Source organism: Diabrotica undecimpunctata, chromosome 10, assembly GCF_040954645.1.
Source record: "Diabrotica undecimpunctata isolate CICGRU chromosome 10, icDiaUnde3, whole genome shotgun sequence".
Classification (NCBI taxonomy): domain Eukaryota; kingdom Metazoa; phylum Arthropoda; class Insecta; order Coleoptera; family Chrysomelidae; genus Diabrotica; species Diabrotica undecimpunctata.
In genome coordinates this window covers 28,046,602-28,073,550 of record NC_092812.1, presented here as the reverse complement: position 1 = coordinate 28,073,550, position 26,949 = coordinate 28,046,602, and the positions used below count along the sequence as shown (strand labels likewise).

At 31.7% G+C, this 26,949-nt stretch overlaps 1 protein-coding gene across 1 annotated transcript; it reads right to left on the bottom strand.

The window, feature by feature from the left end:
• Positions 1-313: 313 nt before the first annotated feature.
• Positions 314-26,946, bottom strand: RSG7 (Regulator of G-protein signaling 7). The gene is made up of 9 exons (XM_072546887.1): positions 26,691-26,946; positions 26,355-26,533; positions 23,590-23,896; positions 21,221-21,444; positions 20,950-21,167; positions 18,118-18,357; positions 15,427-15,613; positions 14,634-14,726; positions 314-3,592 (listed from the first exon to the last, which is right to left on the bottom strand). Coding segments are annotated over exons 1-9 (1,512 nt in total). The 5' UTR covers positions 26,692-26,946; the 3' UTR covers positions 314-3,529.
• Positions 26,947-26,949: the final 3 nt, after the last annotated feature.

Sequence of the window (26,949 nt, the reverse complement as noted above, 5' to 3'; positions counted from 1 at the left end):
TGTCGTCAACCTTACAGCGGCCACACCACTTTCGGAGTACGGTACTCAATTAATATCTTTTGTAATTTTTTATTTTTAACAATAGTTCATGTTTATATCTGTGTGAACCAATATTAATAGTTTTTTTTTACTTTTTCTTTAATATCTTCTTACAATTTCTTTGTGTATACAAATACTTTTCTACTTTTATAAAAAATATATTTGTCTTAATTGTATTACTCAGTTCCTTCCTCTTAAGTATTTTTGGTTTTTTGAGATTTTTTTCGAGAGGGTAAAAAAATACGAATATTTATTTTACTGACTTTATTAATATTTACATAATTAATAGTAGCATAATATATAACAAGAACATATATAACAAGTAGCATATATAACAAATACTGAATCACTATGACCATACACACCACAGGCTATGTATATATATATATATATATATATATATATATATATATATATATATATATATATATATATATATACATATATATATATATATATATATATATATATATATATATATATATATATATATATATATATATATATATATATATAATAGTGAATCACAGAGAACTTCGCGGTCTTTTTTAAGTAGTAGGCATATTTTATTTAATATTTTCCAAATGAGAATATGTAGTTCAATATGGTGAATATTAATATTTTAGTGCGTTTCTTATGAAAAATTTTTATTACAAGGCTGTTCTTTTGTTAACACTCTTAAAAGGTATCCCGTACGTGGATTTCCTAAAACATTCTACATGTGTCGTACCATGGTTTAAAATTTTTGCAATATGATGTAATTCCGACGAAATTACTTTTTCACTAGACTATGTATCTCCTCTCATACGAAGTATGTGGAGCTGTTTGACTCACAGTTTTTAGATTTTGCAGCAGAGTTGGACTTTTGAACGAAGAATCTGAACTGAACTGAAAATTCTGAACGAAGAATGGAAGGCCTATAGGTCTAGTAAGATGAGACGTCCTTGCGCCAATATTTAAAAAGGAAAGTAAACATATAACAAACTTAATTTGGAATTGTTAACCAAATAACAGTAAAAATGCTTTTGAAGAGAACTGTGCACCGAACTGGAACAAATGTGCAGCTCCATATACTTACTTGCCATACGAAGAGCAACTTCTTCGGAACAAATTGCAAATGTATAAATTCTCCATTTTTCGAGGCATGTTTTGATTTATTTCTGTTTAGAAGGTTCAGCTATGTAATTTCTAAAGGTCTTTCATTTTGAGTCCGATAACTATGTAGTTTCTTAAATTATTGTATGTTCTGGACTATTTTATTGAAATTACGTAGCTCACCCTTCACAACCAAGAAAATATCAAAACATGCCTTTTAAACGATAAAATAACGTTTAAATAAATAAAATATTAACAAAAGAACGTTATAATAATAATCTTGCATACGAAACTGTTAAACTCCAAGAAGTTCCTTCTCCTAAATGTACATGCGGAAGGGGTTGTTGAAAAACAATAAACAAATTTTAGTACATTACAATGGTTCTAAAAAGTGACGCTATGTAAAGTTCAGATATAGATCACATTCTTATGGAACACCCTGTACATTGGAACATCGACAGTCCTACTGTTCTACATGGTTTTCTAAAATGTCCTGTCGTTTTCCTAATACATTAAAGTGATCAACCCGTACTTGTTTTTTAAAACAAATTTTAGAATATATACAGTCTCCATCAATCTTTAATGATCTTGGGATTGTAGTAGGTTATTGCTGGTTAGATTTTTAAAATATTGTGCTTGAGTTGTTCAGTTCTGAATCAGTGCTATGTAAAAAGGGCACGTTAGAGTCTCAGTCCTCTGTTCTATTGGTTTGACAGGAATTCCAAAGTGTTACATTCCCAAATTTCCTGGTTTTCAAGGTACATTTCCAAATTCCCTGGTTTTTCGACGATCTGGTTTACTATTGGCTGTGCAAGTCTAAATCCTTTTTAATATTCATGAATAATTTCTTCAGAGTATGGGCTCACAAGAGTAGATTATGTTTCCTGTCTTCTATTTCCTTGGTAATTATCATATTCATCCCCATATTCTTGCTATAATTTGATTGACTACTCACATAGTAATATACTATGTAATGTGTAAGGAATATGACAGAATAATTTATCGCAATTAATAAAGGATAACATACATAACGTCCTGTCAGCGCTGCGTACAAAACACAGTCCCACCACAAGTTCCTCTTTCATCGATGCGCGCTAGAGGATATGGAAGGCCTACAACAGTATAAAACAGCTTACGCCACAAGAGAGAATTGAGTTCCGCTAGTGCCGATCTAGTGAGAACTCGACCGGGCCTCTGGGTGTTGACTGGAGCCCAACCGTCCGGTGTTCCGTCAGAGTGTTGATATGATAACAACTCCATTTGCCCTAGGGCACTGACTGAAGGCCAACCACTTCTGCTAGAGAGTTGATCTAGTGGCAGACAATGTATTTTCCAAAATCAAAATATCTCTTAAACCATTTACAAGATATAGGTGTAAGAAAGGTTTATGAAAGTTTAAGTATTTAATGTAAAATCCAAGTAGTGGGGATAGTGTTCCATAAAAAAAAACCAACTTTAATGTGTCATAGTTTTTGAACACCATTTATAAACAAACAAGTATTTTAGTATTATTCACCGATCTGCATACTTCTAATCTGAAAAAAAAAGAATCGACCGTTTACCTACAAAAGACTATGAAGTCTATGCATAACATTCAGGCAAATTTAAAGGAACAAGGTAAAAGAGGAAATTTTTTTCTCTAAAATTTTTTTTAAGGCTTACTCTCAAGGAAATTTTAAATATACATTTCAATGTGCTTTGTTAAACTTCATGACATTTCAAAATTATTAAAAAAAATAGAAATAGTATTTTTTTTACAATTGAAAAATAAAATATTAGAAGATATTCTCAAATACCATTGAAGATTAACCACTTTTTATCATACCTATGTTCCTAGAGATATCAATCGGTGCTAAATCACCCACAATTTATGTACACCCACCTGAATGTACAGAAAATAATAATATCTAATAATAACCTAATAATGTTTCAACATTGAATTTCATATAAACTAATGGATCATGTAGAAATCTCAACTAAATATCAGCGAGACAGTCGTAATCCAGCCAAAACTAATAAATATTTCATAAAACGTAATTTCGTTCGAGTAAATTTGCTGGTGCGTCACATACATACACACATTCATACCGCATACAGACACACACACACACACACACACACACACACACACACACACACACACATATACATATATATATATATATATATATATATATATATATATATATATATATATATATATATATATATATATATGAAATCATTTTTATTCGATATCTATACACAAACACTAGGTATCGCAAATAGATTACGAAAACATCAACTATGTTCTTTGAATTCAACCAAATTTTGCGAGTGGCTCTCAAGTATTGTCGAAATATATCAAATCTGCCACAAACACGACATAAATCTTCCTCCTTCCTACATGTTGCAACTAAATTACATTGTCTTTGCGTGCTGAGAATGAAACGATTGATCGTATACCTTTAACAGAAGCCTGAAAAAAAATTTTAAAATTATTTTTACTAATATTGGATCACTACATGTAAATGTATATAAATTTATAGTTGCCAAATGTAATGGTGGATGAGGTTGAACGCTAATTCTGACTTGTATTAATATTTCTAGATATAGGGTTACAAACAAAACAGGAGTCTATTTAGATCTCACAGCAATACCTTATAATAGGCAATCAAAAAAGTCAATCTTGTCATCGGGTGCTCAACTAGACTCATTTACCGTTTTAGTAATATCTAAGTGTTTCTCATCAAACTGATCAATCTAAACTCGCTGCATTTGTTAATCTGTTTCTATTTGGCAGTGTTATGAACAGCGAGTCAACCAATCATCTGATATTATTATTCCTTTGTTGTAAATATTATTAACAAAGCAGTTAAATGGGTCATGCTCCAAAAGCTTAAGCAGCTCGTCCAGATTTCATATTATTTTTGGCTTGCTGTATTGCCCTTATTACTTCTGATTTCAATCTACTGAAACCCTGGTCTATTTCGTTGTCTCACAAACAGTATGTGTAGCGTTTTCTCGAGTAGCATGGTTAAAAAGTAGCTTGATTTATCTCAAATTATGAATGGACACAAAATAGAATGGAATAACCACATAAGCAGAATGGTGGAGACCCGTGTCGTCGATAAGTCACCAATCGACAGAAAAAGTATGGGACGACCGCGCAAAATATGGAGTGGCAACCTTCCATAGAGGTATTAGTCCGCCAATGAACAAACAGAATTGCTTATAAAGAGGAGAAGAATTCTAATGGAGATATACCTAAGTTTCTTGTGGAGGCTGAAACTGTCGTATTTTTGTTGGATGCCTTCTCTTTCTTCATACGAATTATAGAACAAAAGTTCTTTGGCTTGCTTAATTTTTCTTTTTATGTGTTTATTGAGTATTTGTTAGTGTGGTATTTTTATATTTCTGTCATATATCTATTAGGTCCAGAATTTTCTGTAACATCCAATCTTTTAGGTGATTTCACAAAATCCTGTAGGTCTTCTAAAAGCGAGTTTTGTATGTTATACCAATATTCGTTGATGATTCCGTCTGTTTTGTTTTTCGTTATTTTGTGTTTGGCAATTTCTGAGGTCTAGACATACATTTCATTTAATTTGAACTAAATTCTACGGAGTTATTGTAAATGTTTATAAGCTTAAAAAGTTGTGTTTACTATTCAATCATTTTGTGTACATAAATGTATTTTTTTCCATAGTTTATTAGTATATGTCTTAACGAAGAAAATAATACTCACTTCTTTTCTATTTGTTGTCAGGCTTTTTACTGTTTTCCATGCTTCCTTTGATTTTGTTGACCCTATATATTTGTTGAGCTCTTCGCATTTACTTTCCCAGGAAACATTTTTTGCTTTAGTTACTAGATTTTTTACTTCTCTATTTGATCTTGCGTATGTTCGTTTATCATCTGGGTCATTTGTTTGCAGCTACTTCTGATATGCATGTTTCTTGTTGTTTACTGCATTAGCGATGTCATTTGTCCACCAGAATGGAGTATCTTTTTGTTCCTTTGTTCCTTCATTGACTTTATTTATTATCTCTTGGTAGGCATTCTGAGCTGAAGACTAGATCAGGTTCGTTAATTTTTGGCTAAGCCGTAACTTAGCCATCATAACATGAGATAACTCATCATATAAAAATGATGTTGAGTCGTTTTGCGGTGCATCAATATTGTATTCGGTTGGATTCATTTCCAGTGGTTGTCATTTCGATATAGCGGTTGCGGTCGATACTGTAGGTAATATTTTGATCTTACCATATAGTGGTCAGTTCCGCACTCTGGTCCTCTTAACACTCTTACGTCTCCGACTTGTAGTGTATTTCTTGATTAGTGATAACATAATCTATAATTGATTTGGTGTTTCTCGTTGGTTGGACCTAGGTATACTTATGTATATTTTTATGATTGTGGAATCCGTTTAGGATTTTCCGAGAGTGCTGTTCGCAAAATTGGATTAAATGTTCCCCATTTTCATTTATTTTTGCTTGTATTCCGCTTTACTATTCGTATAACCCTTTCATACTTCCCCCTATTCTGTCATTTTATTGGCTTGGTTAAAATGTTGACAGTGTTTATTTAACTAGTTATTTTTTGACAAATACTTTTTTATTCTTGTTTTTTTTTCGAATAAGTTTTTAAATATATTTAAATCTTTATGTAAACTTAACCTAAATGCTCACGTTATGAGAAATACCATCAAGAGCTAATGTGGCAAAATGTAGGCCCTTCTCAAGTATCCACTACTGCAGCAAACACAATCTAAGTGAATTGGATAATCAGTACATTTATGAATTGAAGACTTCAATGTGTTACTAAAATGACAGGATATTTTTAACGCCTTGTAAGGCGATACAAAATAAGAACCTGCTATATAAAATATTTAGTATTTGTGTTCTAAATAGCCAATATTCAATTTGATCAATAAATATATGAGTTATTAAATTGTAACGTTATAAACGTCACATCTCCATTAATTTATATTTAAATAATTATTTTATTTTAATTTCTTTATTAATTTATTAATTCCTTTAACTTCAGTTTCTCTTTTTACTATTTTTTATTTAAAAAGTAGAAAAAGAGTTGGCGCCCTCTGTTTTTCTTTTCTTCCTCTGTCTTTCTTTTCTCTCTCTTTCTGTCCCGTAGAATAAATATTCGCCCTCTCTATTTCTGTCCGGTACACTAAAATATTCTGTTCCATGTTGACAGAAAAGCTATCTCTATCATAGGCTTACGTCCTATGTCATATGTGCTAATTTCATGTCAATCTCCCGCTTAGTTTCTGTCAGTAAACTTTTCTAACGTAGTGGGAATATAATTTTTTGCCTCTTTTGGAAATTTATAAAAGAAGGCAAACATAAGATTCATTTTATGGTCTACAAAATTCTCTTGGGGTAAGTACTTTCATCGTAATCTTTATTCTATAATTCTGACAGCATTTCCAATATTCATAACCTTACTTCTTTCGAAACCGCTTCTTGAATTGATTATGATATTTTCTTAATTTTGTGCAGTAGAAATCTTAACAAAATTTAGCTAAAGTTCAATAATAACTCTATTTCATTTTAGCCTTGCCATCTGCTATTTGTTTCATTGTAATTTTGTAAAATGACAAGGAAGTTAAACCCCTTTTGATGTGTCTAATGTAAATTGTTGTTGTATTTTTAGTTTATTGACAACATTCCAATTTTATTGACCAGTTTGAAAAATTTATTGACCACGTTCAAGACCGTATGAAAATTTATTGACCACATTCGAGTTTATTGGCTGAATTAACCAAATAATGAAAATTTATTAACCAATGGAGGACCTAACCTAAATTCTTAACAAATTATGAAAATTTATTGATCATTGGAAGACCTAACATCTACAACACACAAGCAGCCCATTGAAGTCATAAGTATCACTAATTATTGTTAAGCTTTGGCAGGGTGGATTATTGTTTGTTTTTATTCTTTTTAATAAATATGTTTAGTTAAAATTTGTTTTATTTGCTATCAGCTAAGAGTTCTGCTTCAATCCCTAGTTTAAGACAAGACGAACTCACAATTGAGATACTGAGCTAAGCAAGGCATAGACGATAAGCTCCCATGGTTGATTGAGGTATTATTTTTATAATAGTACTTCAATTCTCTTTGGTAGTCTTATCGTTACACGCCCAACCGTACTTGTTTTATTTTAGGAATTGATCTTTGGATTTTTGGTTTGGTAGCAGACAAAAAGCTTTAATAAATACTATTTTTATACATTTCAATATTTTGCATTAAATCTTTCATGTATACACATACCTTTTTATAATTCATTACTTTTTGCCTGTTTTTATATATACACATTAATTTTCACATGTTGGGTTAAAAAGTATTACTATTTTTATATATTTTAGCATATTTGGTATATATTTTATTTGATTTAAGTGGTCTGTTTTTTTTACTTAACCAGTTTTTGTGGATAGCGTACTTTAATTACTTTCTTAATTATTTTTAAATTATTTCTTCAAGATGCTACCTAAATATCTAAAGACAGATAAATTATCGTATGAAATTCTAATTAGGAATGTCTCTGTCCCAAATACAGTAGAGGAAAAACGAAAGATCCTTACTGACTTCTTTCTCAGGAAGCCAGTAACCGTAGTTTTTCTGATGTTTCTGTCAATGTATCCTTTGATGTTGATTACCAACAAGCTGTAGCTGCCTACTCTGATCTGTTAGGTCTTATATCTGATTATTCAGGAATTACAAATAATGTCTGTACTGCCTCAAATATAGGCAACCAGTAATCAGTAGCCTTGATTTGGCCTACAAATTCTATCAGACGTGGAATTTTATCCGCATTTGGTATGCTCAGAAGAGATATCACAACTTTCAAAGCATATGTTTTTAATTTGGTTAGTTTTTCATGGTCTTGTCTAAGAGCGTCATTTGGTAATCCCAGCGAAAATATATTTTTAAGTGGCTCAATAAACAATTCAGTCGCTTGAGATACTACTCTTGGACACACGAGTGTAAGTTTATCGATTAAAATGAATGTAAATACTTTAATATGGTGGTGGTCGTTTATAGTCCACGTACAATGTTTCATAAATTCAAATAAATCTATTTTGTGGGATAAAAAGTTTAGCACCGTGTACATGTGTGCATTCGTATGCTGCCTTTCTAGTGTCCAAACCATTATCAATTATTTGTCTAAACGGTCCCAGTTGTATTTCCGTAATCAAATGAACCTTTAACAACCGTTTCTTCATAAATTTGAGGTAAAATAGACTCTAACAACTGTGTAACAAGCACTGGTTTCTTATAGACAGCGGTATTGACGGTTGCTATTGCTGCTCTTCTTACGGGTACGTCTGAGTCCTTAAAAGTAACCAAAAAGTCTCCTATAGATTCTCTTAATAATAGATCAATTGTTGAAGGGTCTATATAGTATTTGGAACTAGCCACATGATGAGGTCAGATGACCCTTAAATTACATAATTTGAGTAACTAAGATTATAATTATTAATAAGACACTAGGTCAATGATAAAGGATTACATTTTTTAAGGAAACCTTATACCCTGAGCAGAGGTACAACCAATTGTTGACAGAAGGAAGTAAAAATTGTTTTTTCTAGAAAGTTTTCTGATTCTTCCCCAGAATGGAAAATTTTTGTTCCTTCTCCACATAGGAAGGACATTTTGCAAGTGTATCATGATGATCCTACAGCTGCTCATTTAGGTGTCTTTAAAACCCTTTCTAGGATTTCAGAATTGTATTACTGGCCTAGAACGAAATCTTTTGTTGTGAACTATGTTCATAAATGTAAAGTTTGTGCTTCTTGCAAGCCTAGTAACTTACCTCCAGCTGGTCTTATGGGACAATATCGTGATATTAATTTTCCTTTTCAGTTTTTATCTGCTGAAAGCTATTGTCAAGTTTATTTGAAAATCAAGTTTTTCTTATTTTTGGTGTACCACAGACCTTTGCAGTTGATAATGGAAAACAATTTGTTTCCAAAGATTTTAAAACTTTGATGGAAAAGTACAAAGTACAAAAAATTTGGTACAATGCTAAATACTTTCCTCAGATTAATCCTACTGAACGAGTTAATAAGACGATTGTTACTGCCATTAGGTCTTTTATTCAGGACAATCATAAAGATTGGGATAAGGAGATTTTAAAAATAGCCCAAGCGATTCGTCTAGCTAAACATGAAGTGACACAATTTTCTCCTTCATTTTTAACGTTTGCTAGAAATGTTCCTGTTGATGGTTCATTCTTTGGTGCTATTAAAGAAACGTTTAATAATCTTGTTAATGTTAACAATAAATTGTTTGATCCCAAGCTTTTAGAGAATATTTCTCCTATCTTTAATGAAGTTCAGAAGAGAATACGTCACTCTTTCAATACCAAAACTAAACGCTACAATTTACGTAGACGTGATGTAAAATTTCATGTAGGTGACAAAATTTGGAAGAAAAACATCCTTTCAAAAGCTGTAGATGATTTTTCATAGGTATATATATATATATATATATATATATATATATATATATATATATATATATATATATATATATATATATATATATATATATATATATATATATATATATATATATAAAATAAAGTTTTATTTTGAGGTTGCAGTCATTAATAAGGCAGGAAAGTAAAACTCTTTGTTCTTTATCAAGCTTTCGCAAAATTTATTTGCTTCTTCAGGATATGCTAAAATATGATATCAGTAAATACAATGAAATAAGAATTAAATAGCATTGTATAAAACTAGTATAAAAACTTACAACATGAGGTTAATCCATTAAATTTTCAAATTTACAAAACATTAAAACTTATCAAAATTATATAGTAAGTACAATATTTTAATTTTATCTAATTTTGTATAAATTCATAATGACATTGATTATGTTCATAATCAATATAAATATATAATAATAAATAACATAATCAATGTCATTATGAATTTATACAAAATTAAAATATTACTTACTATATAATTTTGATAAGTTTTAATGTTTTGTAAATTTGAAAATTTAATGGATTAACCTCATGTTGTAAGTTTTTATACTAGTTTTATACAATGCTATTTAATTCTTATTTCATTGTATTTACTGATATCATATTTTAGCATATCCTGAAGAAGCAAATAAATTTTGCGAAAGCTTGATAAAGAACAAAGAGTTTTACTTTCCTGCCATATTAATGACTGCAACCTCAAAATAAAACTTTATTTTACATAACGTGTCAGTCAATAATACCTAACTACTTTATATATATATATATATATATATATATATATATATATATATATATATATATACCTGTTCTCTTCTATCTTTTGTAAACTATATTTATGCAGTACTTTTTTGTGTAGATCCGTGGTTTATATTTAGTGAGAAATAGCACTTCTTATGTATCATTATCTTATTTTCATTATTAACTTACTCTTAGTCTTCTAGGACTTGTTTTATGCAGTTACTATATCTCTTTTGTGTAGAACTTTGTCTTCTTTGACATATCAAGAAAAGTTTATATTTATTTTTGAGTTGTTTATCAATAATTACATTTGCATATCAATGTCTACATGGTTTTACTCATATTATAATTTTGATATTATTGTTACCTTACTTTAGGTACTCAGTCATCCTAAGTACTATTTTTTTTTTGAGATTCATTCATTAGCAGTGTCATTCTATTCATAGCTATTCATTTCTGTGAGATATTATGATCTCTATATTATATATTTACCTGACCTGCTTATTTGCCTTTATTTTTGTATACTTACCTTTGACTTCAATTATTAACTAGACTTCATACTATGTGTATAGTATGCTATCTTGCAAAGGAAGTCGTACTTCCGAAAAAGAATTTCTGAAGACAGAATTCTTCAACAATGTATATCTGAATATATCAGATGCATTGCCCCTTTATTATTATTATTTTTGTTATTGTGGGCCTGAGCTTTGGTGCAGATGTACATTCGTACCACTGGATCTTCCTTAAATGGTGGGTTGTCTCCAGGGTATGGCGTCGGGGGGTTCATGGCACATAAGGCTGTCGTCTCCGAGGAGCACTGTCGTGGTTTAACCGTGGGCTGTGGGCTACTGCGTTCATACCAACATGGTTTCAATTGATCCTTTGGTAGGGTCCATGTACAGTACCAAATAGACGGTAGACTAAAATATTCTGTTCCATGTTGACAGAAAAGCTATCTCTATCATAGGCTTACGTCCTATGTCATATGTGCTAACTTCATTTCAATCTCCCACCTAGTTTCTGTCAGTCAACTTTTCTAACGTAGTGGGAATATAATTTTTTGCCTTTTTGAAATTTATAAAAAAAGGAAATATTATTATAAGATTCATTTTATGGTCTACAAAATTCTCTTGGGGTAAGTACTTTCATCGTAATCTTTATTCTATAATTCTGACAGCATTTCCAATATTCATAACCGTACTCCTTTCGAAACCACGCTTCTTGAATTGATTATAATTTTTTCTTAATTTTGTGCAGTAGAAATCTTAACAAAAAGTTCACTAGTAATTCTATTTCATTATATCCTTTCCAGCTGCTATTTGTTTCATTGTAATTTTGTAAAATGGCAAGGAAGTTAAACCCCTTTTGATGTGTCTAATGCAAATTGTTGTATTTTTAGTTTATTGACAACATTCAAATTTTATTGACCAGTTTGAAAAATTTATTGAACACGTTCAAGACCGTATGAAAATTTATTGACCACATTCGAGTTTATTGGCTGAATTAATCAAATCATGAAAATTTATTAACCAATGGAGGACCTAACCTAAATTCTTAACAAATTATGAAAGTTGATTGACCATTGGAGGACCTAACGTCTAAAACACACAAGCAGCCCATCGAAGTCATAAGTATCACTGATTATTGTTAAGCTTTGGCAGGGTGGATTATTGTTTGATTTTTATTCTTTTTAATAAATATGTTTAATTAAAATTTGTTTTATTTGCTATCAGCTAAGAGTTCAGGTTCAATCCCTAGTTTAAGACAAGACGAACTCACACTTGAGATACTGAGTTAAGCAAGGCATAGACGATAAGTTCCCATGGTTGATTGAGGTATTATTTTTATAATATTACTTCAATTTTCTTTGGTAGTCTTATTGTTACAAATTTTTTTCAAAACACTACTTTCAAAAAAAAAAAAAATAATAAAAGCATTTCTCAAAAAAACATTAAAATATTGCTGATACCGTAGCACTACAATATACAGTGCTTTTATTAAAGTTTATCCTCTATTATGGTACAATTCATTTGATGCCAAAGATCTTTTTGGGGACATAAATCACAAAAAATATTTTCACTGTTATTCATCCTACCGACTTACATAATTCTCATTTGTAAATAGTTATTAGAATATACCGTTCCGTTGTCGAGTTCGTGGAGTCTGCGCGTGAGTCACCCTATATAACAGAGCCACCGAGAAAGATGCTTATTGGAGCAGGCTGCGAAATTTAAATATTTTCGATTGGTACTTCAGCTATTAATGACATTTTCATTACAAAGTTTATAATCTCGAAATATAGTAAAAACAAACAAATATTTGACTTAATATTGAAATAAGTATTTAAGATTTACATAGTAGAACAAAATTGATTAAAAATGATGATTTAAATCTATTTGCTATTAATTGTGGATTGTTTTATGCTTTCTGGTAAGCGATTTCTTAATCCTGTTGTATAGTTTCTCCACATAACTGTTCAGAACTTGTCAAAACATTGTATCAGCTATACAGTTAAACAATAATTTCAACAAAAAGATATTCACAAAAGACAAATGTTTTTATATATTTGTCATACAAGATCAATTTCAAGATTAAAATATTTAGAAACAAATATTTGTCCTTAAAATTTCCTACTCAGTAAGTTCCAACCGAATACATTTAATTTTTCACAGCCTTCTTCAATTAGGATTTTTTCCTAATGGATCTAAAACAGGCTTTCAGGAAATAAAACTAATTATATATCCTTAAATATGTCTAATATAAGTCTAGGCTACGCGAAAAAAGTAGGAGCCAGTCTACAAAAAAATTATGGTTTTCATGAGAAAAAATATTACAGAGATATCTGAAGGGGGACATAGTTAATGAAAATTACCTACCGAGGTACTGTCAAATCAGCTCAGTTCTTTTTTATATAAACAAAAGTCAAAGTCAAACATATTTATATTTAGAGCGGACGTTGCGTTGTATGAACCCATTAGGTCCCAGCGTAACCGTACGGTAACAAAGATCACTTGAAACAAATTGCCTAAGTTCTCTGTGTAGATTTCATTATTTCATGTTGAAGTGAATTTTGTTTCAAGCTAGATTGCATGAGGCAAAAAGCAACTGGTTCTATTCGTCAAAATAGAATAGTTCAAAATTGCTCTCTTCCTAAAAATGACACTCACAAAAAAGGAAAGGTGCTCTTGTTAGAAAGTTGTTAAGAGATATTTATTAAAGTGAAATAAACCAATTGTTGCTTGCCAAAAATGTTGTTTCTTTACTTGTAAACAATTATAATAACTTTATTTTTTATTATTATATCTTTGGAAATTATTTGGTTCGAAAATTTGGTTGAAAAGAAAAATTTATAAAAACGGGATGGAGCAACTCTGGGAGTGACCTAGAAGACGAAGCATAGCTTTCTTATTGTCTACGCACGGAGCGATGATTTTTAATTTAATTTATTTTATATAATTTTATTTTATTTTACTAAGAAACACTTATGGGACTGCTTTACTACTCCACGTAGTGTGTGGTAACGCGATCTGTCGTTTCAGTAGTTTTTATTTTTTCATACCCCGATAAGAAAGCTATGCTTCCAGAAAGCAACTTTCTACTATCACTAGTAGTTTGTTTATAATAGTTGTTGTTTATAGTAGTAATGGTGTTAAACAGTTGAAATATTCAGATTACCAATGAGTACTTACATTTTAAGATGCAATTAATAAGTACGCAATTTATATAATTTGACAAGTACTAGTCCTTTAAAATGAAGGTACTCGGGCGGACTGAGCCAAGGGTGAGTGGTGGGACAAAAGCTACGAGTTTTTTTGTGGATAGATTTTGGGGTTGGAACTTCAAATTGAAGCGCGCTGAGCATTTGAAATATCTCCGATTCTAGAAAACGTATAATCTTTTTAAAATGTGGTAACTCGACGAAATATTAACAACAGGCTAATTTTCATTTTCTAATCTATCTCTATATTATGTTTGTCGATAACAATTTATTTTTATACCGTTTTCTAATGTACTTAACTGTTTATACTATGTACATAGTATGTATTTGATTATAATTATGAACAAATTTCAGATACCTGTAATACATTTTTTTACCTTTTTTTTTATAGACTGGTGTAGTAGTACATTATCTTGCGTTCAGATGTTTAATACATATGTAACCTCGTTTAACACGTCTAAACATAAACTCCTCGAACATATTTTATATTACAAAACAGGACAAGAAATTAGAAAAAAGTCTACTCGAATAATCTGCTCTTCCTTACCTTTTTCTTCGATCCATTTAAAAATTCTTTGTACATTTCGGAGCGCAAATACCTTGAATAGCTGTCGCTCTTCATAAGATGATAGACATGGTTCTGAAATGATTACATTTATGTTTATAATATATAATACCTTAATATAATTATATAATGTTATGGTTCTTTTAGAACCTTCTTTCAGTTCTGTCATATTGTTGTGTTTTAGACATGTCGAGAACTATTGCGTACAATTGAGACAAATCTTGACAGATGCCAAGATTTTATCAGACTAACTACATTCACTTAAGTTTATGATAGTATATAAAATACAGAGTGATGCATTTATATATATATATATATATATATATATATATATATATATATATATATATATATATATATATATATATATATATATAACTATATAAAAGTAAAAAATAGTGGCACGTCTCGCAAAACAGAAAACCAAATATGGTATATCGATGGAAGGCAACCATATACCGTATATACGTATTTCTGACTATTGGTCGTCTTCAGTACGGTGCAGCCAAGTTAGAAAAGGAGCTTATTAACTTGAGAAAGGATCACTACAGGAGCAATGCAACCAATTTGTGGCATTAGAGTTAGAAGACCCTGATGGTTTCCAGGGCAACAACTAACACCAACCACGGAGGAAGCTACAGCTACCTGGGAAAAGGAATGCCAAACGTTGAAACGTTTAAAACAAATGGAAAAGGATAATGCGAGTGAATAATAAAAGTAAAAAGTAATGGAATGTCTCGCAGAAGACATGGCTAGAAGATTTATTTAAACTTACCGCTGCACAATCAAATCCCCATCTATCTGGAATTTCCATATTTTTCTTAGTCATTTCATTTGAATGTGAATCGACGTTTATTGGACAACTGGCTTCAGGTGCTAGAAAATCGTTCCAAATTTCTATTGCCTTTTCTTGTACTTGGCCCTGTGGTAATGTTTTTAATTCTTGAACTGCCTCCCAAAACCTAAATTACAATGCATACCACATTCAATAATTATTAAGTTTATTTAACGAAAAGTTTATATATTTATACCCAAATATTTTATACCTAAAGCTATATAAGGGGAGGGGTAGCAAATTTGTTAATAAAATTATACAAGTCTTAGTCCGATTCTGCATTCTTATTAGTTTACCTAGCAATAATCAAGGGGTTACCCAGAAACCCTCCAGTAGTTGGGCTCTCAGGATCGAACACCCATCCTGGTTACGTGGTTGAAACCAGGCGACTAGGCCGCCTCTAGGGAGGGGTGTGAAATAATCTCAACATTTTTAATTTTGTGGAAATCTGCAAATCTTTTTTGAAACTCCAAATCAAGTTAAATAATAAAACGTGAGAACTGGGTAACATCAATATCTTTATTACTATCCAAACGGATTTAAGGAGAGGAAATTACAAAAGTTCTGCCTTAATATCTTCAGAAAAATGTTCAATCTTTTTAGAAAAACTTCTAACATCCGACAGAAGTTCACAAACAAGTTTTCCCTTGCATTGTAGTTTTAAATTTAGGAAGTTCAGATATCTGCCAAAAATGTGATAGTTGCAATGTTTTCTGTGTCCAAGAGGAAGCCCAAATGATCATTTGTAGCTTCATTATCAATAGTGGACAGAAATTCTTTTATGTTGTCAAGTATAACAAAGAATCTTTCAAACACTACACCTTTGCTTAGCTATCTCACGTTGTTATGAAGAAGCAAATCGTCAAACTGAGCATTAGTGTCTTCTACTAATGATTTGAATTGACGATGCCTCAAACATGATTTTGCACGTATAAAGTTCACATGACGATTTGCATGTTACTGTGAAAATTTAAATTTAAACTGCAACACAACACACTTTGATATTAGATTTCCATTGCACATAGAATCGCTACTTAGTTGCTGAACCAAGAAGCCGTTTCTACACCCAACCATCGCTGCAGGGCCGTCCGTAGTGATCGAAATAACTTTTTTTAAATCCAAACTATCCTTGGCAAAATAATTCACCACAGCCTTGTGTAAATCCTCTCCTGTAGTAGTTCCTGACATTGGTAAAATAGTCAAAAGTTCTTCAACAAACTCTTCACTGGTTTTGTCCAGGTAGCGCAAGAAAATAACAAGCTGTGCTGTATTTGTAATGTCACATGACTCATCCAATGCCAAAGCAAAATATTTATTGACAGCCAAGATTTGTTTTAAAGTTTTGTATGTTTCATCTGCCAATACCTGTGTATTCCTTGTGCTTGAAGTAGTAGATATTGGAATACGCTGAATAGTATCGACAACATGCTTTTTAATTTCAAATAATGAATTTCCTGCTTCCAGAAAACACTCTTTAGCGATAGCCGTGTCACTAAATGGCTTCATATGTTTGGCAAGCATTCAAGAAATGCGTAAAGAAGCCTCAAAACATTTTGCTTGATCGGTCATTGATCGTTTAATAATTTTCGTAGATGTAGCGTAATTTGAAAGTAAACTCTCAAGTACTGTATATATACTGTATATACAGTACCTGTTCCTGTTGTTTAAGAAGCCCAGTCCAAAGTTTGTTTTCCAAACTTTCAACCTGAAGTTTGTATGTGTCCTAAGAAGCCGTCTCAGAGCATCTTTCACAGTTTGGAGATGGATTTGACCGTGTGGCAGAGAAGGTAACCCCAGAAATCTTTTAAAGTGCAATTTAGTGCAATCAAGGTAACTTTTTTGTGTTTAAATTTCAAAGTAAAAATAGACGTTTTTTAACAATAATAATTGCTTTCACTAAAATTTAAGAATTTGTAATAATTAAAAATATATGTCTTAGGGTGTGGTTAGCTGTCATTTTAATTGTTCTGTTTTAAATTTAATGTTGACATATGACAGCTCGTTTTATTATTTTTGATATTAATTTGTTTTGGTTTTTTAAAGATGGTTAACCTCTCTATGAATAGTTTCATTTTAAAGATATTTCTTTTTTGTAACAATTTCTTTGTAAGTTTTGTAGCGCCTCCCACTTGTAAACAGATAGGACAAAGTAATTGTTTCTTTGTTATTTTGGTATTTATCTTTGTAACTATTAATATAGTAATTTGTGCCATTTATTTTTGTAACTGTTTTGTAACTGTAAGTACCCTTTTGTTTCATTTTTGTAGTTGCCCCAATCCAACCCCCTTGCCATTCACTTATCCACGACCTAGTTCTCCAAATAAACCCTGAGTGCCGCTCGCATAAGTTTCGTTTATTTTGCTTGCCCTATATCCACCCCCAGTAACTTTTGTTCCCAATTTTCAACTCCCCATAGTAATACCATATTGTGGTAGGCAAAATATTACGTTACAATATGTAGGTAGTATGAGAGAACTAAACAAAGCTGGAGAGAACTCAATAAAAGAACAAAGGACAAAGTGTTTTAATTCACAACACGACAGTGGGTACCAAATATTTTTATACAAAAAAAACAGTTACATAATTTTTGACTGTTATAAATCGTGAAGTAGATAAAGAATAAGCGTTTACCTTAAATTTTCTCCACTGAACTCTTTATCAAGAAATCTTATAAAATGCTCTCTTCCAATCGGGTCGTATAAGAGTTCTTGTAAACTAAATGCCCAACGTTTAACTCTACGGGCTGATATGTCTTTAGCCAATTTATCTTGTTCCCACAAGTCCAGGTTATCCGATATCCATGGGTTTGGATACTCTGGAGCTACGAAGAAACTGTCATATTCTAAATATTGCTCGTAGAAAGCAATGAACCTAAAAATTTAAACATGGAATTAGTATAACTTATATCAAACATTGATAAAAAATAATTTATAAAAAAAGCTTATGATGAGAGTTTCCCAAAAGGTTCTCAGGTGGGTGTTCAATAAGAAATGAGTATCTGAAGAGATATGGTGTGATGTGTGACAAAGATTCCGATGAAACTGAAAGGACAATTCTATAAAACTGTCACAACACCATCTATAACGTAGGGGAGAGTGTTGTACCTTTGAGCAAATGTCATGTTGTTTGGCTCAAAATGTTTAAAAATTGCTTTATAGCGACCATTGAAGCATACAGAAGTAGATACAACCTTTATCTATAAATGACAAAGTATAGGTCTATGGATTCATTTCTGTTATCGATCTGTTACATAGGACGACAGATATTCGTGGTAGCCAAATATATTTTCAGTAACAGGCCATACCCTTGTTTTTTCAAATCCTTTAGCAATGTTTGCAGGGGTAAATGCTTTTGCAAATGCCTTGCCTACGAGTTTAGCTACGTCATACAAGTTTATAGGACGTCTAGGATGGGTCATCATCCACTCATTAGCTATGGTGTTGTAGTAGGTTTTGTATCGTCCAAAAACAGTCCTGTCAAGAGGTTGAGTTCTTTGCGAGTTGTGTGGCGGCAACGTTAATAGCACAATATTATTTTCCTTCGCCAAATCAATCACGGAAACTGCAATATAGGACTCGTGATTACGGAGTATTAGTAGCACTTTTTCTTGTTCTCTCGGCTTAACGTGGGCTAGGAAATGCTGGAAGTAGTGTAAAAAAAGCTTCTCGTTTGACCATCCTGATCGAATTGCGCCTCCAATTGAACCCAGTGGTGCACCATGTAACATGTGGTCCTTGAAAAACACGCGAGGGAATATCAACATGAGCGGTACATGGTTACCGATGGCATTAAACGCAGCAATCAAAGTTACATTGATCCCTCTTTCTCCGGATGTCATACTACCCAGTTGCTTTACACCTTTTAAGGCTATTATCTTAAATGGGGCATGGACTGAAGAATTCCCGGTTTCATCTAAATTATAGATACTGGCAGGGGAAAACTTATAGCGTGACATTACTGTTTTAAGATTGTTGAAAAAAGCTTGGATATTTTCTTTGTTAAAACTGGGTGACCTTGCCAGGCTTGTAGCCTTGGGTTTCCTTAACGACAATGATGGATGCCGATTCATGTCTTAGCCATTCTTTGCCTGCAGTTGCATTTGAAGTACAATTGTCTGGTGTTTTTATCTTGTTTTCTCGTGCGTATTGAAATGCTAAGATTCTTGCATCTTTTTTTGTGAGTCCACAATGAAGCGACGCTGCCTGTGTCAAGTACTGCTCCAACTGTGACTCTTGTTCAAGTGAAAACACTTAAACACGAATATGATTATATATGGTTGATCGACAAATATATTTTTTGACAGCTTGTCGGACCGGAATCTTATTTTCGATGACGATTTATACTTCGACAGCTTTCTGCAAAGCACCTACATCCACTTTGTCTCTTTTTATTCCACTTTTGCTTCGTGGCATTTTTTCTGTAATGAAGTTTGGTGTTAGTTTACTTGTTATTAAAGTAAAAAAGCATTAAAGTTCAATTTTGTAGAGTTTATTAGCCGAGTGCAGTGAGGTTAGTAAATCACATAAGCGATAAAAATTGCCTTAATGCCGCGGTGCATATTAAAGCAAAGAGACCACTGGGCTTGCTCTGATTTGAAAATTATTTATTGCCTATGCATTAAAAACACACGCCAGTGCCGATTTCGCCTTACTTTAGTGTCTACTTCCAGAGAAATTACAGATAAATTAGAAAAAGTAAACTGTTTTGTCTTTTTGTACCTTTGGCCATTGCCAGTTGTACCTCTGGCCAGACCAAAGGTATAACAAACGTAAGTTCCCAAGGTACAACAATGTTTACGACTACCAAAACACATTATTTTTTTAAGGTTATGTAAACTTTATGGATTGGTGAACACAAGTTTTAAATAGCAAACATAGTATATTTCTTACCTGGGAAATTATAGATGAAACCAGCCACAACTTTGTAACACACCGACTCTTTATGTTCTCACTAATTATTTACTTTTAACACGAAAAATTCACAAGCCTGACTAAATTCCAAAGTCTTTATATTTTTATGAAGAGAAACTATTGTACCGACCTCAAGTGGTCAATAGCAGAACGTTAAAGCAAAAATTCTTTCCAACACGGAAAAACAACAATTCTAACGACAGTGTCCAGAGGTACAAGCGCCCAAAGGTACAACACTCTCCCCTACATACAAAACTTAATATTGGGCAGTTGAAAAAAAAAACAGGAAAAACGAATGCATGTGGCAGAAATGGTAATGATTAGATATGAGTGGAGTGACAAAGAAGAATAAGATTAGGGGAGATTGCAAATATACTTTACTATAATTGTATTAGGGCTTCCTTCTTGGAGCATGAAATGAAGTCCTAATACAATTTTGGAGAGGTATGGTAAGTATTATTTGAAATATTGCTATTGACACACATAAAAAACCTCAAGAAAGAAGGTTGAGAGGAAGAAACAAGGATAAATTAATACAGTAATAAATACTTACGACTCTGCTGCTTTCGATATTTTAATATTTCTTCTATCGAGTCTACTTTTTAACCAATTGAGTTGTTTTTTCAGCTGTTCTTTGCTATTTTTTGGTGGCAAACCCGAGGTAGATGGTAACAATTTTGAAGATATTGTAACAGTTTTTGCAGCATGAGTAGGTTTGTGCATTTGACATGCTTTTTTAATATCAATTTCTGTTGTATTTACACATCCAGGCTGGAAAAAGTTTATTTAAAATTGAATCTATTTAAAACAATAAAATAAATTACCATTGGTCTATGAACATCCCAAAAGGCTCTCTCCTGGCTATCCAAAACTTTTCTTTCTAGCTTATCTCTCTTCTTGTCTACTTTACTTTGTGCTTCAGCTTGCATAAAAATGAATTCCCATTTCCTTGAAAACATCTTTTGTAATCGAGCTAAATTTTCAGCTTCATAATCAGCCAACTCCAATCTGGTTTTGTTTTGCATTGTCCTTTTACATAAATACACAGCTAAAATACGAATATTTTAAAAATGCGAATAAAACTCAATACCCCTATATCAAAGTAGTATCCCAATTTTATTAGTGTTATGGATTAGGTTTGTGTTGGCATCTATACAGAGTGTTTCGCGACGAGCTTACACTATTTACATATCGGAAACTATGTACTTATACGACATTTATGAAATTTGGTTTATGGGGATTACAAGTTATGAAGAACTTCAAGAAAATATTTTGACAGACGTCACTTCCGGCTATACCGGAAGTGAGCAGCTACTTTATTATTTTAAATGGAACACCCTATATATTATTGCATTTTTAGATTCTGCGTAAAATTCTAGATAAAATTTGTATAAGGTACCGTAAGTCCAAACTTCATACCAAACTTTGAGTCCAAACAAGACTCAACTATAGAAACCAGCCTTTTTAGTGATTATGGAAAAACTGACTAACTATTTAAAATAATTGAGGAAAGATTGAATGCTCTAGAATGTGGCAATAAAGGGGCCATCCCAAAAAGTAAAATATAAATGGCCAGTGGGCTTAAAATAATGAGTTGGAATATCAATGGAATAATGCAAAGTCAACAAGAATTGCAACTAAACATTGATATGAACAAAATTGACATGTGTTTAATATCTGAAACACACCTCACTAACCAATCATTCATTAGATTTAAGGGATACAAAGTTTACCACGCCATACATCCTAAAAATAATTCGAGCTGATAACTGGGCAGGTTCATAAGTTAACAGTTTCTCAGATCAGCTGGCCAGTTCCTTCTTAGTCTCCTATTGGCATTATGTTCTATTAGAGGTTGAAGTAAGGGCTTACTGTGATTCCAGTCCTTCATGGTGTTTCGTGCTATATTTAGTGATCACATCCTGTATGAACAGGATTCTTAGGCCTCCATGAAACGTTAGGTTTGACACATACCAGGGTGCATCAGTTATCATTCCCAGTATTTTCGATTGGCTTCTTTGAATTATGGTTGTATTTAACTAGCTGGCACATCCTCAGAGTTGGATTACATACTTCCAGATACGTTTTATTTTATAATAGCTTTATAGACAAGGATTTTATTTTCTAGGGTCAGTTTCGATTTCCTACTGACTAGCCAGTTTAGATATTTCATTCTTAGGTCAATTTGTTCAAGCTTCTTAAGAATATGTTCTTTCCAATTGAGTTTTGAGTGAAGATGTATTCCTAGTTATTTGGTGCTAGAGGATTGAGGAAGTTGGATGTTGTTAAGTGAAACTGGGGGACACTGGTCTCTTCTCAAGGTAAAAGTCACATGAACTGATTTTGATTAATTCATTTTAATTCTAAACTTTTTGTATCATGTCTCGATTTCATTCAGTTGTACCTGTAGAATGTTAGATGCTATAATTGGATTTTTGTTGACTGCAAGGATGACAGCATCATCTGCAAACGTACCAGTGATGATTTCATTATTGGAGGGTAGATCTCTTGTATATAGCACATATAATATTGGTCCAAGAACGCTGTGGGACACCAGATTTTATAGGAAAATTATTCGAACTACTTTCATTTACTCTTGTTTGGAATTCCTTCCCATTTACATATAATTTTAACAGTTTCAGGTAGGTGATGGGAAGATATTTTCTTGATTTTGAGAATCTAAAGAATCTAAAAATACAATATTATATAGGGTGTTCCATTTAAAATAAGGGTGCTGCTCACTTCTGGTTATACCATTGACATATCTGTTTTCAAAATATTTTCACTAAATTCGTCATAACTTGTAATCCCCAAAAACCAATTATCATAAATATCGTGTAAGTAGTTTCTGATATATAGATAGCATAAGCTTGTCTTGAAACAGCCTGAATATTATGTGATTTTCAATAATCTGTTCATATGTTGGTGTATATAGTATGGACAAATCAAATTATTCAAACTAATTATTTAATAGCATAGGCAAAAAATCAAGAAACAAAAACATTAAGATAACAATAAAAGAATGGTCAGCAAAATTCTTCAAGTAAATATTTATGAGTTTTAGACACAATGAGTTTTTTAGAGCTGCAAATAATATATTTTTGAATATTCCAATCAATTTTATTCAAGTTTATTCAATTTTTTGATAAATTATTATGTCTAAAAATAAAAGATGTGTAATTATTGTACTCACCATAATCAGTATTTTCAGGTTCCCAACAATTTGAAGGCCAAAAATAAGGTGTTTGAAATCTATAAAATGTGTTATCATTTTTGATAGTGAGCATATGATCATCAATAGGGAAAAAATAACCATGGGACGACATCAGATTAGCCAAATGTAAAGCTTCTTGTTGATCTTCCATATCCAAATTTTTCATCATCCACATTATTAGATCAGAGCCAGTAAAAACTGAAGGAATTTTGGACATGAAACTCTTTACGGTACGTACTGGAACACCATTTGTTTCATCTTGCATATTTTCCACAATTTTCTCCATCTGTAAAATTCCCAATAATGATTATTCTATTATACCTCTCTGTATAAGCTAAGAGTTCATAAAAATATTTGTAATATAATAAAAAAAACACAATATTTATTTATATACGCTGTGGAAAATATGAAATAAATTCAATATCTTCTAAAATATAAATGTTTTCAAGAAAAGCTTGAAACATATTGATATCTAATTTTAATTCTTTGTAATTAATTGTTGGTCATAAAATGAGAGAATACCAAGTTGGGTTTCAATTTTATCATAATTTACTTGTACTACATATTTCAAGAACTTGTGTTGAACTGTCTCAATTTTTATTATGTAAATATTATAAGATGGAGACAATACACAAGAACACTACTCTAGATGATTTCTAACTAAAGAACAATATATTAATTTAATCACTTCAATATTCCGAAAGTCTCTAGTGCATCCTTTTATAAAGCGAAACATTACTAAAGACTTGGAAATTATTGACATACAATGTGATTAAAATAAAAGTTTAAAGTCCAAATTAATTCCTAGATCACGGATTTGTGTAACCCAGTCAACAAGATGTTCTGTATATTATAAGTATATTCTATTGGATGTCTTGATCGTCCAAAAGAAACAGCATGACACTTGGTAGCGTTCAGGGCCATGGCATTCAACACACACCACTCACTCAACCAATCAAGATCATGTTGGAGATTAACACAATCTTTTGTATTATTGATAATTGTGCATAACTTTAGATCATCAGCAAAAAGAAGGTCTACTCTAAATATTTCAATAGTGCAGTAAAATTTATTTCTGTTTTAATTAATTATTATAGTTTTTAGTTTAAATTGTTAGTTTAGTGACTTTTATAGACAATAATTTGTGTATGTATTTATTTTATTACATTTTTAATAAATTTAAATTTGATTTATGGTAATTTTTTAACTTTAATCATAAAAATATTGTTTTTAAATTATATAAAATCTGATCCAAAAAATTAGGTAAATACTGTACACAGAGACTAGCAAATATATACAAACAAAAGCTAAGGTGAAAATTTATGAAATTACTCAAGAAGTTCCCACTACCCAAGGCGTCTTACAAAGAGATGCAATATCACCAAAGCTCTTCATTGCAAAAATATATTCAGCAAAATGAACTGGCAGAACAAAGGGGTATCCATTAATGGAGAATACCTCAGACTCAATTAATAAATAAAAAAATGGGCAATAATGAGTTTAGGGCACTCTACACAACCAAATATATTTTCCTCAAGGCACCACGTCACAAATATCTATAAGAATGTTAGAAATATAAAGTTACTTTTATGAAATAATAATTTGTGTTATGAAAAGCTACAAATTTTAAATAAGTATAAAACATGCCATATTTTTTTGTAAAATGTATATGAAGGTTTTGAAATATGTTACTTTTACGAAATTATAATTTGTATTATGAGAAGCTACAAGTTTTGAATAAGTATAAAACTAATATTATATAAACAAAAATTATGACCAATTTGGTACCCAACCAGAACATCAGTATTGGTGGGAAAGAAATAGAACTCGTAGATAGATATAAATACCTGGGATATGAAATTATGATTGGCAGGGATAACCAGACTCATGAACTGAAGAGAAGAATCGGCCTTGGGTGGGCAGCATTTGGAAAACTGAGAGAAACTTTTAAAAGTGAGCTGCCCACATGCGTAAAGAGAAAGGTATTTGATCAGTGCGTCCTCCCAGTCTTGACGTACGGAGCAGAAACACTTGCCTTAACAAAAGCAGCAGCTACCAAACTGAGAGTCACGCAAAGAAGAATGGAGCGGTCCATGTTAGGAATAACTCTGCGAGACAGAATAACCAACGAAGACATCAGGAGAAGAACTGGAGTGACTGACATCATCGAGAAGATAGCCAGACTAAAATGGAGATGGGCAGGACACATAGCCAGAATGACAGATGGGTGATGGACAAAGAGGTTATTGGAATGGAGGCCAAGGGAAGACAAGAGAAGCATCGGTCGATCACCTACAAGATGGACTGACGATTTAAGAAGTCTCAATAAAAACTGGATGAGAGCGGCGCAAGATAGACAGGGTTGGAAACATGAGGAAGAGGCCTATGTTCAGCAGTGGACTCTTGAGGCTGGATGATGATGATGAAAACTAATATTTTCTGTTACTTTAAATGCAGTTAAATATTGTAAATTATCTGACAGCACGTTCCACATCTTATCTATTAGGACCTTATTATTAGGTGCGAATGGTCAACCCGCTACAATGACACCAGTTACATTTTGCAGATTTATGCACCTATTAAACATTACATGTATATACTGGTTATAACAGTAGCTGGAAAAGTTACTTGCTTGACAAAATTATGAATACTTTTAATTGCATATATCCAGAAGTTGATATACTCCATTATAATTAGTAAGAAACAATAAGCATTACTAATATAGAATAACAATTACTACTCACCTTTTTATATAAAATATTATTTGGGGATTCATCAGAAGTTGTTGTGGACTGAATAAGTGAATCATTATTTAGCTTTGTACAGCTTTCATTATTAGATTCTGGCTTGCGCTTTGTGGCAGCCTTTTCAGAATTCATAGTGACCATAGTACTATTTCTGGAGGAATACTTTCCTCTTAACACTGCAAACAAAATGTTTATATTACTTCCAATACAGATAAGTGTAGATGTTAAAGCCTTTAAAATAGTTTCAAAATTGTATTCTTGTCAAAGTATCGACCCTATATAATTTGCATGGTGTATGTTTCATTTATTGGTCTAAATAAAGAATGAACTTACTCCATCAAAACCATAAACTTCCTTATTCCAAACAGATATGTAATTTCCTGCATTATATTTGACATTTTTTGTCCGTCCGATTCATATTCGAGATAAACCAAAGGTTGTATCATCGTCAATTAATATAAGATACAAATTATTCATATGGTTTGTTTATTTTATCGGAAAACACAAAACACTGTCATTTCTCTTTAATACAAATCCAAAAAAGCAATGCTTTTTTCCATTTTGTTTGCCTTATTCTTGTATGATTGAAGTG